Source organism: Poecilia reticulata, chromosome 5 (genome assembly GCF_904066995.2).
Source record: "Poecilia reticulata chromosome 5, P_reticulata-male-v2, whole genome shotgun sequence".
In the NCBI taxonomy this organism is placed as follows: Eukaryota; Metazoa; Chordata; class Actinopteri; order Cyprinodontiformes; family Poeciliidae; genus Poecilia; species Poecilia reticulata.
In genome coordinates this window covers 17,458,485-17,474,165 of record NC_088834.1, presented here as the reverse complement: position 1 = coordinate 17,474,165, position 15,681 = coordinate 17,458,485, and the positions used below count along the sequence as shown (strand labels likewise).

The window sequence follows — 15,681 nt, the reverse complement described above, 5'->3', positions numbered from 1 at the left end:
ATGTCTGATCACAATGCATACCATAGTACCCTCAAACTGCTACACACCGAGTCTGGACAGCAGAAAATGACATTTACAATATCAACCTACTGAAGGGAATCCTTTTTATCTTTGTAAGTTAATTAATGCAACAAAAAAAAAAATTCATAACAGCTGGAATTCTTGCAAATGGTAGGTGCTTTCATGGTCTAATAATTTAATTGATATTCATAACCATATTAATATATTCAATCACGGTTTCTTTTTTTTAATTACAGCCATCCTTTCTTCCTGCCTTACTGTGGTTAGTCCTCTGATTCTATTTGTACCTTTTTTGCACATATACAAAGTGACTTCAGGTTGACCACCTTCACAGAATGAAGCTTCTTCCTCCACATCACAGCCAGTAAAGCCACAGCTCTCAAGGAAATGCTTGAAACGTCAAACTTGTGTGTTTTAGTTCTTTTTTTTTTCAGTACTTATTGGAGAGAAACAAAAACGAAAATGGTGCTCATGACTGAAACATAAGACCTACACAAAAGTAAAACAATCACTTCAACAATTAATGACTCCATGGAGAAAATGTTCTCATCGTTTTTAAACAATATTCTTCAAGTGCATTCCCATGTCCTTGGAAGTAGCGCCCTTTAAACAAGTATTCCAGAAATTCCTGGTTGATCTGTTCAAACAATTAGATACAAATATAGACAAAATATGAAAGTGGAGTCATCAAACTGTTCATTAGGGGATAGAGAGGTAAAAGCAAAAGACCCCATGACGATGCAGGCTGAGCCTGGAGTTTAATTATCCACAGTGAAATAAGGCCTGTACTGACGGGGGCTGGAAGGGAACTCAGTGAGGAAGAAGTTATTACTCCAAAAATAAAGGCCAATTTACAGTTTGTATTTAAGGACAAAGATCTTATTATTTGGAGACATTTCCTGTAGTGTACTGCAGTGTTTGGCCATAATGAATATTTGGAAAACAAAGGGGGAAAAGTTGCCAGCATGAGCACACCTTCTCAGTTGAGAAGCACAGGGGTGGCAGCTGCCTATCGACCTGACTCAACAAAGTGTAAATGCAGTACAAGCGAATTTAGTTCTCATTTTTGCCATTTTAGATTTTGTGAATCTGCAGGCTTCCACTTATCTGTCACTTTGCTGCATTTCCCCACTGAGGGACAATATTATGGGATATTTCTATTATGTTTCATTAAAAAAAAAAGATCTTGCTCATCATTCTGCCATTTTCCAAATAGAAATAATTTTTGTAATCCTAACTGACCTAAAATGTGAAAAATTTTATTATTTGATGTCAAAGGATAAAAAAAAGAAATGTCAACATGTCTTTTCATGCATACAGTACTTGTAATCATCTGGTTTCAGATGTATTTCCAAAGACAAGGCTGTCTCACCTGATTTAGGCTTCAGGGAGTCGCACTGCGAGTTGTACAAGTGGACAAACTCTTTGTGTCTTTTGATCAGCTGGTCCCGAGAACCCTGCATTGACAGATGGCAGTCCTTCAACCTCCTCTTCAGATCCTGCACTGAAAGGAGATTGTACACCAGCTTTGCCATCGGGCGCACGGTCGTGCCTTGAGAGCTACAGGAGACAAATGAACAGTTTATGCACAGGAATAAAAAGTTATTATGCAGTTCTTCCTAGGATGGACAAGTTAATTACTGATATTAGAACAACAATGAAAATGCAAGGTTAATCAAATACACCACATATATTAAAATTATATTGTCGAATGATTATAGATAATTAAGACACCTGCCGTTAATTATGATAAAGCAGTGGCTACACTGCTGCACTAACCGAAGCACATAGATGCCTTACAAATCAACTTACAAATCAAAATGGTTTCAAGGGCAGCTTTAAAAAAGATCAATCACTTTAATAAAGTCACACACTGCATATTGATGCAGCCTGCAGCCAAGATGAGGTCTGTGACATTAAATGCTTTTTACAGGCAGAGACGGTTTGCAAATATAAGATAATCATTTACCCTAACATCACCCAGAACAAAGACAGACACTAAAGGGACAGAAGAGATTTAAAGCAGAACTCCAGCAAGAATGAAAATGAGAGCCCAGAAGTTTTGACTCATTTGTTGCCAAAGTCAGACAGGTGACATTAGTAACAACTGGTTCAAAAATCAATGAGAGCAATACAATTGAGGCCAATGCAGCTGGGACAAAAATGCTATTTTATTCCATATTGATCATAATTTCAACCTTTAATGTCACTAATAAGGCAGGAAACACAACATGATTCAGCACATTAAAGCACACAGCAGGTTTTTATCAGGTAACCTTAGCTTTAAATGTCGTTTTGTTATCCAACTTATATCAAGTTCAAGTAAATACAGAAATAAAGCAGTGTTGTTCACTAATGGGTCCTAAAATCAATTAATCTTAGACTTATTCTTATTAAAAAGTTTATTTTTTCTACAGAATTTGTAGAAAAAAATTTTTTTTGCTTAGGAATTTGCATCAAATTCAAAATAAAAGGTAAATAAATGTTTAAGGTAACTTTTTTTAAAATTATCAATAATTATTTTAGCAACATGAGGAATTGACAAACTTCTAATGACAGGCTGCATCACAGTGGGCTACTGGAACAGCACCAGTCGGAGCCGGAAAGCACAACAGAGTGTGGTGAGAATGGTAGAGGACATCGCCAGTCAAAAAGGAGTCGTCATCCGTTTTGCTTCCAGTAAGTTTATAACATTATTAAAGTATAATAACTTGACTCCTTTACCTCCTTAGGCTTTCCTTCTTTTCCCCGCTGGAAAGACACGTGTCCAGGTGTTTGTTGATAAAGTGCTGTGCCACACTAACAGAGCACACAGGACACTCAACTGGAAAACCAAAAAAAAACAAAAAAAGAAAGGTTAGGATGAAGGCTTTGTTAGCATCTTAATCGACACTCAACACTAATTAATCATTTTAGATTCTTTACTGCCAAGCTTAATTTGACTGCAGAGCATACATAATGAATCTTAACTCGGTGCCAGCCTATTATGTTGTCACAGCAAACTGCATTGCTGACCATACTCATTCAAAAGGGTTAATACGTGAAATTACTTATCATAACCACCAGAGAACTGTGATTAATGATTCTAATCATCAACTACAAGTCAGAAAAACAGCAATACTTACAGAGGAACAGTAAATAATAAGATGTCTCCTTAATTGCAAGACGTTGTATTTATCACTTGGCAAAAGCATATAACCCCTTAAAAATTCACAACTCATGAAAATTCATGCATCGCACATCTAAAGTCAAAAGAATAAAACTACAATTAGCTTGACTGAAATTTCTGAAATATAGCAGAAATAAGAATTCACATTTAGAGCTGCACAACACACACTGAATTGCACTCATGCAGATGAAATGAATGCAATATTTGGTAGGTTTCTGTGTCTTGGGCCGTGAATTCAAACTATTTATTTACCAATATTATATTGGTACCTTTTGAATGGTCACCATCTTTTCATGTCATGCCTGCTTTTCTAAAACTGTGCAGGAATATTCATGATCATGTGAAATTTGATTCATCACTGCAAAGCTTAAACAGCAAAGCTGACATCAGATCAACGTGGCAAGAAAACCAGTTTAGACGTGTTGATGAAATCGTCTGAAGTAAAACTGTTCGAACCTGAAAGATTGTTTTAAAGAAATCATCATCAAGTCAGTCAAAGATCAGGATTGGGGAATCTGATTGAATGATTAGTGATGGACGGGTCAAACCGGGTCATATCTGCCCCTCTGCATCAAACAAAATAAGACTGAGAGCTTGCTGCATTTTTAGTAAAAAAAAAAACAAACAAAAAAAAAAAAATCTACCAACACAGTATACCTTGACGCACTGTTTTTAATTGTGCTTTGATGCATAATTGAGTTTTAATAACCTTAAAACTCAAATGTTCTATTATATTTAAAACCATGTTCTATATTGAAAAGACTGGTGCACATTTTCTCTTGGATGCCTTATGTTTAGGAACAAAAGAGAAAATACATTCTGCAGGAAACTGGTAATGACCAGAAAAAGCCTGATCAGTACATCTTTAAAAAATATATATATGAATAAAGAGTAATAATCTTTTTTCCTGGAAGTTTAAAGACCTGTAGCCCCTCTCTCCTCCTCATGGCTACGCAGGGGATCATTATTTGCTGCTGTATTGCAGCTCTAAATGTGCCTTTCCATTCCTCGTTTTTTCCTGATTTCATTCAGTGACAAGAGAGGCAGAAAATGTTATAAAAAGGAGCAAAAAAAAAAAAAAGCAGGTAAAAAGGGCAACATGCTCCTAGTAGCACAAAGTTAAAATGGCTGCACCTTTGATTACGGGCTTTCCATCTTTTGATGGCGATGAGGAATGTGCCATCTCCAACCCAGGAGTCTGACAAGGTGTGACCTGCTGTTTCAGGGACATCAGGACCTTGATGGACTGTTCCTCCACTTCCACCGGTTCCTCCTTCACAACCGCTGACATTTGAGCTTTTCCAGAATGTAGGTCAGAGCCCTTTGCTCTACAGCTCGGTGTTCTCTGCACTTCTCCCGGATGAACATCCTGATGAGTTTCTTTACCGGGAGGTGTTCTGGCCTTCCTTTGGAAAAAGTGACTTAAAATTGAACTGCCGGACCTCTGGCTGTTCTCCCTGGGAGTTTTGCATTTGGTAGCGGAAGCTGGGGTCGTTGGCGATATTGGAGGAGAATCAAAGTTAGCTTTTAACAGTTGCTCCCTGGGGGGGGGGGAATAACAAAAGCAAAGCAAATAAAAAATTTAATATTAAACAAAAAATATATATACATATGTATAGTTCATGAAGGGAAACAAACTGAGAATCCCCATTAAGCATATCGAGCACATCTAAAATAATCTATATCCACCAGTACCTGCTTGTGTGACATTTGAGAAAGCACTTTAAGGAAACCTGCCGGAGCTCAGTTATTCTGTGGCTCGTCTGCAGAGCTAAAAAAGGAGACACTTTGGCCACCGTCTTGGAAAAGTGGAAAGCAAACAAACTGCAGCAGGGCCATCGCTTGGCAATAAAACCAACTCAATGAGGTGTGTGATGTTCTGCTTTCCATATCTAAAACTCCTTGGTGCTTACTGTTTCCATTAGAGCAGGTTCATGCTCACGCATGTGTGTTACCAAAGATAGATACACACACACACACACACACACACACACACGACCAGTGTGATGGGGGGAACAGGCTCCTCCCATGACACTTTTCCTGGTAGCATTCATCCTTAACACTTCATACACTCAGACAGGTAGAGTCTACAACACAGTCACAACAGAAACCAAAATCAAAATGAGTGATTAGTTGTTAATCTTATAAATTCCTTTCATACCTCCCTGCAGTACATCTAATGATGAATTCACTGTTATCAGTTGTGTTTTTAACCATAGAAAATATAAATCACTTAAAAGTAATACAGCATTGTATTTACTCAGTTTAGCGCTCAAACACCAAAGGCTGTTCCTTCGTAGTGTCAGAAAACATCGGTTTGTTAAACTACCGTCTCAATGACACTTAAAGGCCAATAACAACGTCACTGCTGGTGTGTCGTTATTATAGAGGAAGGGCACAAACAACTACAGTCCATTTTAAAAAATGTAAAACTAAAAACAAACAATTTACTGTCTTCAAACTTGATACCGCTTTTAGCTTTATATTTTCAGAGATAGGTGTCTCATCAGTAACAATTCCTATTGAATAAAAATCATTTTAATTCAAAATCTAACAGAGGTATCACATTTTCGCTTTATTTGCTAAACTTTTATTATTTTTTTAATAAACACAATTTGAATTACATTGTTTTGCTACTGTGAAGACAAATTAATACATTTTACAACTTTTTGGAATTTTTAACAGGGTAGTATGTTTTTTGTTGCTTTTTTTTCATTTATTAATATGACTGTGGTAGAGGCCAGGTAATCCATGTTTGTTGAAAAAAATTATCTTAAATATGATGTGAACTTATTAAAAATGTAATCTATGTTTAGATCAGCCTCGACTCATTTCTTTCCTGATAAAATATGACCACATCCATAATTCATTAGTGAGCAGCAGAAAGGAGAGCACTCATCGTTTCTGATATGAAACCGAGAAGTATCTGCAGTGTCTGTAACCTGCTGTTAAATTATACAACTGCCCTAATATGGGCAGAAATCAAAAGTTAAAAAAAGAAAGAACAAAAGTGAAATTGTCAGACGTGAACCAAGTTTTCCCTCGACAGCAACGACTGAACATTTAAGTTTTTCACTCACAACTAGGGCTGAAACGATTCCTCGAGTGATTCGAGTACCTCGATTATTAAAATTCCTCGAGGAAAATTGGCCTGCCTCGAAGCTTCGTTAATTTATGTTTTATCATTTAGCGCACCGTGTTTCAGCCGGAACATTATTTGCGTTGAGCGGAGCTCTGACTTCCGCCTCTGAGTTGTTGACGGAAGCTACGTGTTAGCGGCATAACGTCCAATCTTCAAGTTCGGCCCGCGGGGATTTTACTGATTGGTGATAATTCCGGGTTTTCATCGTTTTTGTGGGACCAATAAACATCCTTTAAATGACCGGCGCGATACCGGGAGTTCGGCAGCCTTTCTGTTCCGGACCTGCTGGTTGAACGGCGGGAAGAAGCTGAGAAGGATTTATACAGGTGAGCGGAGAGACTGAACACGGCGGGCGGCTGAGGGTTGATGCTTACAGGGTAAGAGCAGCTTTACGGACCGAACCGCACAATAAACTTATATCATCCTGGTCTGAACAAACGGGAGGCGGAACATGGCTGGTAGATGAGCTTCTGAACGGAGGAGCCGTAAATATCCCGTATTGCTCCCCCGGTCTACAAAAAATTAACTGGTAGGGAAGCTCAAATGTGGAAAAAATAGACTGATGTTGATATCCGATAGTAACACTGATGTTATGGAAGATTTACCAATATTTTATTTCATAATTGTTTTTATCCGATTACTCGATTAATCTTAAGAAAAATCTATAGATTACTCGATTATTAAAATAATCGTTTACAACAGCCCTACTCACAACCAAACTGATTCTTGTGAGTGTGCAGTGCAGAATAACTGCCGTGAATTACAAGTGCATCATGAACATTTCAAAAAAGTATATTTTATGAAGTGCATTTGAGAAAACTTAATCTCTTAGTGAACAGAAACTTGCACAATTCTGATAAAAAAAGGCAACTTCAGAGCAATTTGGTCGACTGTCAGCTCTAGTCCTTTTATTTCTATTAGGAATCTCTATACGGATGCAAAAATAGATGTAAAAAATCAATAATTCTTAAACTCAATTTAAACTGTCTCCACACGTTGGTAAGTGTGTAGACAGTAGGCTTAAATACATCTTAAAAGTGCCTCAATTAGTAAAAATATGTTTGGTGGAAATTAAACGCATTTATCAGCAAAGTTCAAAACCAGTTTACAAGTAAACTAATGCAAGGAGAGACTGTATGATGAGTGGTAGCTATAGCTATGTATTAATGAACCACTGTGGTAACCGCTGACTGTTCGGCTTCTGCTTTAATGGCAGTAAATTATGGTTATCATCCAAAAACCACCTAATGCAGTATTTTCACACTGAGAGGCCGATCCCTGAACATATACAACTCCACTAAACAGGTGTTTGAAATAATTGTCCTAAAACATGTTCTACACCGATGCATTTCTACTGCAGGCAAAAACTAGAACCCATAGAAAGGGCAGTGTGGCCCCAAACCGTGCACGCTTTCAGCACCTGGTGTTCCCACATGGTCTAATGTTCAAGCTTTAAAAAAAAAAAGTCAAGACTCTGCTTAGCTTGTGAGGTTAGATTGAGATCAGACGCTCTGAATAGCTGAGAAACTCGACAACTTTAGCACTTGGAGTTATTACTTTTCAGGATATTTCTGTACATTTTTTAAAATTTAAACTTTTGACTAAAATAATACACATAATAACTGTTTTAATCAGTCATGCTGTATCAGTGGAGAGATTAGTTTTCTTTTTAATTTATTTATTGTTTTTATGAAGTCCAGGGTGTAGCCAGTCTCTTGCACGATGACCACAGGGGGTATCCACAAACCCCACCAAAATCCAGGAAGGAAAAAAAGGATGGATGGATGAACATTTTTTCCTTTTTTTTAGTTTTGAATATTTTGGTGCCGTTACATTATTTTCAGTTTTGTCTTTCGTCTCTTTTCCTCAAACATAAAAATTAGGAGAACGAAATAAATAAAAGCGCTCTCGGTTACAGGGCGTGAAAGCCACATCATATTATAATACGGATCTAGAACTACGTCTACATAAAAACAGCACTTTATTACGACTGGGCCACTTACAAGAAATTTCCCCTCGCAGATGCCCAGAGCCGGACAACAGGAAATTAAACTCTGGAGCACAGAACGGCAGCGTAACCCACTTATTCATAACAGCGATGACGATCAGAGGTTCTGCTGTTGCCGGTGAAACCCTTCATCGCGTCGATGGTGTGACAGGATTGATGGAGGAGACGAATATTGCAGCTTATTGACAGATAATAGCACTCAAGCGTTCGGTCAGCCTTTCAGCCAAAACAATGTAGACAATATTAAAGACACGGTTTCAAAGATTAGTATGAGAATTCCCCCTTCCCCCCCAAGAGAGAAGAGCTCATTTGTGAGCTCATTCAGTCGAAATGAGACGAGTAATTTGTTTTATTTCTAGTAAAAAAATAATGTGTGATCTTAAACCTAAAGAATAACATCAGGCCGTATGTTCCTGGAAACAACTTTACTTTTCTGCTCAGAATGTCACACTGAATGTCAGCAGGCCAGCATTTATCAGTTTGTCCATGACAGGCAGTGAATGAAAGCAGGTGGAAAGCTGCACCCATGAGGCAGGTGTCAACTATAACAAGACGATCTGGTCTCAGGCTATTTTTTTCTTTCTCCCTACACTGTCTGCACGTCACTTGGGAAAAACTCTACTTAAAAAGAACTGCAAAGCTTCCTGTAACCCAGCTCGGACACTGCTACCACTATTTGTACCCTGATGTAATAAAAAATAAAAACAAATAATCTACAAAACTCTCAAGTGTGTGTAAAAGTATATGACACAGAACATATGACAACATGACCTCAAGCTGAGGGGAATAAATTCCCAATGGATTTACAAACAAATTAGAAATATTACACGAAACCAATAACAGCTTTTATTTCCTAAAGTGCTGGTACTTTGGGGATACACCGAGACATCCCAACAATAACTGTGTAATTCCATGAAATCACCATGGCAGTCATTTTTCCTCCCAGGTATTAGAAGCATTAAAAACAAATAGAAGACATATTGAGGCTATGCATTCATGTTCGCAGTAAAGTCAGCCTGATTTCCTGCTCTGTTGCTGGTATTTCTGCTAGTTTGCCTCTAAAGTAGTGACTCTTGACACACACCGACTCCACAAACATTTTGAATGACGGGAAGTAATGAGAGGGGAATTTTAAAGCAGAAAAATAAATATATATATATATATATATATATATATATATATACACAAAATATTTGCAAACTCCTGCCTATGTTCTCACAGTAGATCTAGTTGAATAAGCTTAGCTTTGCTCCATTGTTTTCTCCTCCCATGCAGTGGGTGAGTGTCCCCTAAGCTGAGCTAGCCCACCGGTTACCCACCTCTCCGAAGGAGGAAGTAAAATAAATCTCTCCAGAAATAAAAAACTAAGCCATGTGTGGCTGAAACAATATGCATTGTTTTGATCCTTGCTCCCTAACTGTGCAGGCTCTGTCAGAGAAAAAGCACTAAAAAACAGGAAAGAACAATTTACTCGGACGATGCTGTGTGCAACCCTGCAGTTTTTGTTGCAAAGAAAGCTTCATTTTTCTCTAGACGTGACAGTTTCTCACCTTGCAGCTTGAAAGTTAACGACCAAGTCATCCAGCAGGCGGTTGTTTCGTAAGTCCTGTTCTGTCATTTGCTAAAAGAGAGATGAAAAATACAGCATTAAAAACAGGTCATTATTGGAGTTGCAATTTTGACATTTCACTCATAGAAAATTAGAACAACTTAAAAGTTGCATTTATTTCTTTAATTTAAATCAAAAAAGTAAAACTCCTCATATGGATTCATTACACACAGTGATATGTCAAGTCCTTTTTTATTCTTTTCCATCATTTTGATGCTCATTATGATCACTGTGGAAGCTGAACCTCAAAGAACGAGGATTCAGGGTCTCTCCATTCTACCTTCCACCTCTGAGACCTTGATACCAAATGAAATGCAAATTTACTTTCATCTAGTGGCTCTTGAAGCGCTGTCTCCACGTTGTGAATCTTCCTCACTTTTTTTTTTTTTTGAACAAGCTTTGCATCACAATCTTCTCAAGGCTGTAGTTATTCCTCGTGCTTGTTCATTTTTTTCCTACCACTTTTTCCCCTCAGTTCAACTTTCCATTAATATATCTGCATGCAGCACTCTGAACAGTGCACTTCATTAGCATTCGCGTTTTGTGGCTTACCCTTCATTCAACGGGTCTCAAAGACTGTTGATTGAACAAACCAGAAATCACCCGTAACGACAAGATTAAGAGAAAGAAATGGTTGAATTGCGTGACTGTCGAATAAATCTGTGTTATTATTGAGTTTCACTTCCTGAATCAAATTAATGAATTAAATGAAGTATTCAAATATATTTACATTTATTGTGATGCACGTAACTGACAAAATGTCTAATTCATGTCGATACTTACCGAGTTGCAAACTGGACAGAGCAGCTTGTAGGACAAAAACTTTCTGATGCACAAAGAGCAAACTGGAAAATGAAAAACAAACAGACTTGTACTTATTATAAAAGCAAATAGATCCACTTTTGTTTCAATTAATCTAGGTATATATATATATATATATATATATATATATATATTTTTTTTTTTTAGCTCCGATACTTATCCAGACTGTATGGATGCAGATCATACTGCTGTAACATTATTACTCTGCAATGGACTGGTGTATTAGATGCATTCTTATTCTAAACTAACTTGTACACCAAAGGAAAATTCTAACTTTTTACTTTTTTGGACTTTCCATCAATAAGTTAAATAATTTATTGAGATTCAAGGTATTTTGATTTGAACACATACACCCCCCTCCCCCCCATTTCTTGCCTTTTTTGTTCGTTTTTCTTCTTTTCTGTAACACAGCAACACAGAAACTCAAACATTTCAGCATAGTAGCTGAGGAAAGTTAAGGTGAATTTGTTGCTGAAAAGGACTTTCTGATTTGGACAATAAAGATCTGGTCACCTGTCTGTTTTTCCCAGACAGCAACCCTCCTGTCCTGTTGGGCTTTTCCAACTCTGGTTTTGTCTCTCCTTTGTCAGACAAGATGCTAGAAAATGGGAGCATCTCTATGAGAGACAGTGACGTGTCTCCCCCTTCAGCGTTTGGTGCTTCAAGCCTAATTATAGTGCAGTGAGTCATTCAGATAAAAAGTGTGCACAAGCCTCTGTGGAGGTTTGTGCACTTGTTAAATTTGACGTGAAGCTAAAACATTTCTCAAGACACACCAAGCTTAACAATGACAAACAAAAAACAAGCCTGTATTTTCAGAAAAGAATATTTGACTTTTGAAACAAAAACAGCAAATTAAGCTCAATTTACTCAATGAGATGATTCAATGACTGTTAAATTACTTCTTATTCAATGTAAAGCTATTCATTAAGCACTTGAAAAAGTGTTGTTGTTTTTTTTAATACAACTTGTGCAGTACCCAAAACACTTAATTACACATTTGTATCAGGTACAAACAAATGTGTAAATAGTCTAAAAATAAATGCGTTGTGCGCATGTGCAAAATGTCTGGATATAAACAATAAAATGCAAGTGCTCCACGGCATCATGTCATCACTGTATTTTGTGGCAAGAGGAACTAGCGCACTTCACAAAATAGATGGCATCCTTGAAAAAGACAGTAATGAGTAAATATTCTATCAAAGTTCCACTTCATCAGGCAGGAAGTTAAAGCTTGAGCATAGTCGGTGTTCCGACGGTGTTCTGACTGAACACCGACTATGAGCAAACAACCAAATTAGTGACAAACTGTCTCTATGACAGATTATAAGTAATCTGTGCCCTCAAGTTTCCCCCATTGAAAAAAAAGCCTGTGTGCCCCCAAATTTTCCCATAGACAACTTGAGGACTCACAGACCTTTTTTGTTCACACCCAACAGAGACAGCCGGCTTTACACATATTTGTGAGAACTGTCACAAACATCCCCACAAGCATTCGAGTAACAGCATGAGCCGGAGCTGCTGGGAGATGGAGCATAGAGGAATGGTCAATGAGCCCCATCTTTGTTTGCTCCAAAGTTACAGCAGAAGACTGAATGCAGCCGTATCTGCAAAAGGCGAGCTGCACAGCAGGACTGCCGACAAGTGTATCACCGGTGATGTTTTATGTCACTTTTTCCCCACTGTGCAAATACAGTCAAATAAAAGGTTGCTTTATGTTCAAAATTATGATAGTGAACTTAAAGATTGTTTATATTAGGGCTTTATAAAAATTTTTACTATGAATGCCAGTTTTTTGTGGGCAACTCTAACAACAAAGATAACCCAGAAGTGACTGATTTGACTTACTGTCGTAAAGTGAAATTAAATAAACAAAGTAAGTCTACTCCCGTTAAGAATGTTTCAAGTTGCACTAATATCCACATTTTTCAGGTTCGGCGTAAGACTTACAATTGTGCGAGCACTTAGTCATCATTGTAATGTTGAGGAAATCAAAGCAAATTGGACAACGTAGCAGGGTATCAACCGTCTGTGGACAAAAACATCAAAGTCGTGAATTAATTACTGAAACATTGTGCAATACAAAAGATTAATGGGGTTAATAAGGTCATGGATTTTCCAGGCACATAGAGTCATTGCATAACACAGTCAAGTAACTACTTTACCTTCAGTTGTTATATCCTACGTACATCAAACATATAACTTGGAAGACATTAGATTTCACAATTTGATGTTTTAAAATTGGCCTCAGTTTGCTTAAGAAGTTCCGACTCTTTCTGACATGTCATCACAACAACCATTATGCTGTGTATAACTGTTCTTAAGAGGGCTGGACTCAGAACTACTTGGTTTTTTAACATAAGCAGACGTGCAGTTCCACCAGGTGTTTGCCAATTGCTGCTGCTGCATATAAACGATCATGCCTACAATAAACACCCTTGAAAAGACGAACCTGCTTTCAAGCTCTGTCAGGCCAACATTGATTTGCTGATGTGTTTAACGACTGAAAAAGGTGGAAGATTTTAGTTTCAATAAACTTAATGAGCAGAGAAAAATATTGGGACTGTGTGGGGACCCTTTCCGTCACTGCCAGATGGATTGATACATTTTCATGTAAATGTCGAAAAGGAATTATTTTACTTGATGGCTAATTTAATGTATAATAAATCACTAATATTTGCTTAAAAATCAAAACTGTTTCAGTTCACACAAAAATAGCTGTATGAAATCAAAACATCCTCCTCTGGCGTAACTTAAAGTTAGTGATGGATTAAGAGAATTCATTCAAATAATTAACAGATTAAAAATCATAACTTAGCTTTATTTATATAGTGTACAATTACAAGAGATGTCATCTCAACTCAAACCACTTCACCTGTCAAACAACATCCAATTCACGTCCAGTTATTCAACATGAACACTGGTCCAAAATCAATCCGACTGATTTTATTAAATCCATTCACGTAACTGCATTCAGATCCAACCAAATGCTGTCCAACAAAATCCTAATTATTGTCCAGTAAAATCAGATTGCTTTATCACACAGTGCAAATCGATGAAATGTGATCTGGAAGAGGGTCAAGTTGATTGCATTAAGTCACTGACTGTGCAGCAATTCAGCATCAGGTACAATGCATGAGACAGGCAGTGGGGAGGAGGCACTGCCTATCAACTGGAAGAAATCTCCAACAAGACCAAGCTCACTGCGCCTCGTTTATCAAAAGCTGGTGGAGCTCTAGATGCATAACTCATCGTAGGAAAACCTCCACTTCTTATACGTTAAGATTCAGAGTGCGAACAAAAAAAGGTTTTGATAAATGTGGCTGATGGAAAACAGTCATAAATTAAAGCCCCAAACCCTATTTATTCATAGGTTCAATGGCCATCCCAAACTTTTTTTTACACTAAAACCTCTGAAAATGTTATGAAATTATTTGTCCTTTTCAAAGCATACTTGCAAAAACAATACGCATTTTAGAGTTACACATTGCAAAGTGGATGAAATCCTTAAGACAGCCCATCAAGTGCACCAAATTGAAACATCTAATTTCTGTCAAATAGCAATTTATTTACAGTTCCACAACTGAATAAAGTATTTTTGTCCTTAGACTGACAATCAGCAAGCCACGTTTTGGCTCATATAACAATATTTAAAATAGTAAAATTTGACATTAAAATATCAGCAGTACTTGACATTAGTTTCACAAACCTCTTCAAAAATGTTACTGGGCTCACGTGCTCTTTTGTGTTTTTTCTGTAATTCCAGTGTTTTTAATGGGTGGGATAAATTGCCATAAAAATCACTTTTTTAAATCATAATTTGACTGTATTATGTACAAACTTGGGTAGAATTGAACTATATGGAAATGGTGCTGAATCTTATTATAAGGCTGTAATGGAATGAATCGGGTGGATCTGAATTCAATTAGATTATAGGTTTTGTTTGTTTCATCGGCGTTTGTTGTGAAATAACCCAAATTGAAAAACATCGATCGTTAGCATTCTCCTGATAACTGTTCAGTCACTTCAGCGTTGGGTTTTATGCTGTTTGAAAAATGAACGTTAATAGCCGTTAGATTTAAAGTGAATACATGAACTGTGAATTATGTCAACATTAACGTGCTGTCAAAATATCAATTATTACTGATTGGTTACTCACAGAACCAAACATCTGAGCGGAAATATTTTGGAGATTTTTAATGTTATTTTTTGTTTGTTTGTTTTGGGGGTTTTTTCTTTGTCGAATTGCTTAATAAACCTAACGTTCTGAGAGGATGCACAGCTAATATGGCTAGTTTTGAAATCAAAACACGAATATTTCAGCACAGACAACGCCATGACTTACTTTTAAACACGCAAGACTGAGCGGTAAATCCTCTTCAATGTGCTGGGCCATCTCTCTGGGAGAAATTGTATAGTTCTCGGGAAAGATTTAAGAAAGTTAGCTCTTCTACTGTTCTCGTTCGACAAGCTCCCGCCCTGAGAGACGCAAACTGACTTCAATAAACAACTTCCGCCACTGGTGCTACATTCACGGCCAGTGGGGCATCTCATATTCACAGAAAAATGCCACACACCCAGTTAAGATTCATCAAACTCAGTTTTATATTTTACACATTTTTGTAGTTCGCAACGGGCTCCGTGGGTTAACATATTATTCAATATCTTATATTATTCTGCTTACACGCTGATGCGTGTTACCTGACCATTTGTTCCTGTAATACCTAACTGTTATTGTTTTTCTTGTTTCGTTTTTTATAACGTATCGGATATGACTTGCCCTTTTGTTTACTTTTCAGTTACTCCACTGAGGAGAACGGAATTTTTGATAAACATGTTGAACAATGTACATATTTTGTAAAACCTGCAATGTGTAAAGCACCCAAATGCAGCACCTACGTAAAGTATTT

General features: G+C 37.3%; 1 protein-coding gene across 3 annotated transcripts in view; it reads right to left on the bottom strand.

The window, feature by feature from the left end:
* Positions 1-15,298, bottom strand: part of rad18 (RAD18 E3 ubiquitin protein ligase) — a 34,967-nt gene extending 19,669 nt beyond the window's left edge. For 2 of the 3 annotated variants that reach the window (XM_081607199.1, XM_081607200.1), the window contains exons 1-7: positions 15,117-15,298; positions 12,722-12,800; positions 10,733-10,794; positions 9,891-9,961; positions 4,325-4,731; positions 2,746-2,845; positions 1,394-1,581 (exon numbers count right to left, since the gene is read on the bottom strand). In XM_081607199.1, coding sequence (XP_081463325.1) covers positions 1,394-1,581; positions 2,746-2,845; positions 4,325-4,731; positions 9,891-9,961; positions 10,733-10,794; positions 12,722-12,800; positions 15,117-15,167 — 958 coding nt within the window. In that variant the 5' untranslated portion in view covers positions 15,168-15,298. The remainder of the gene's footprint in view (positions 1-1,393; positions 1,582-2,745; positions 2,846-4,324; positions 4,732-9,890; positions 9,962-10,732; positions 10,795-12,721; positions 12,801-15,116) is intronic. The other variant, XM_008409848.2, reaches the window with a different exon arrangement.
* Between the last annotated feature and the right edge of the window lie 383 nt (positions 15,299-15,681).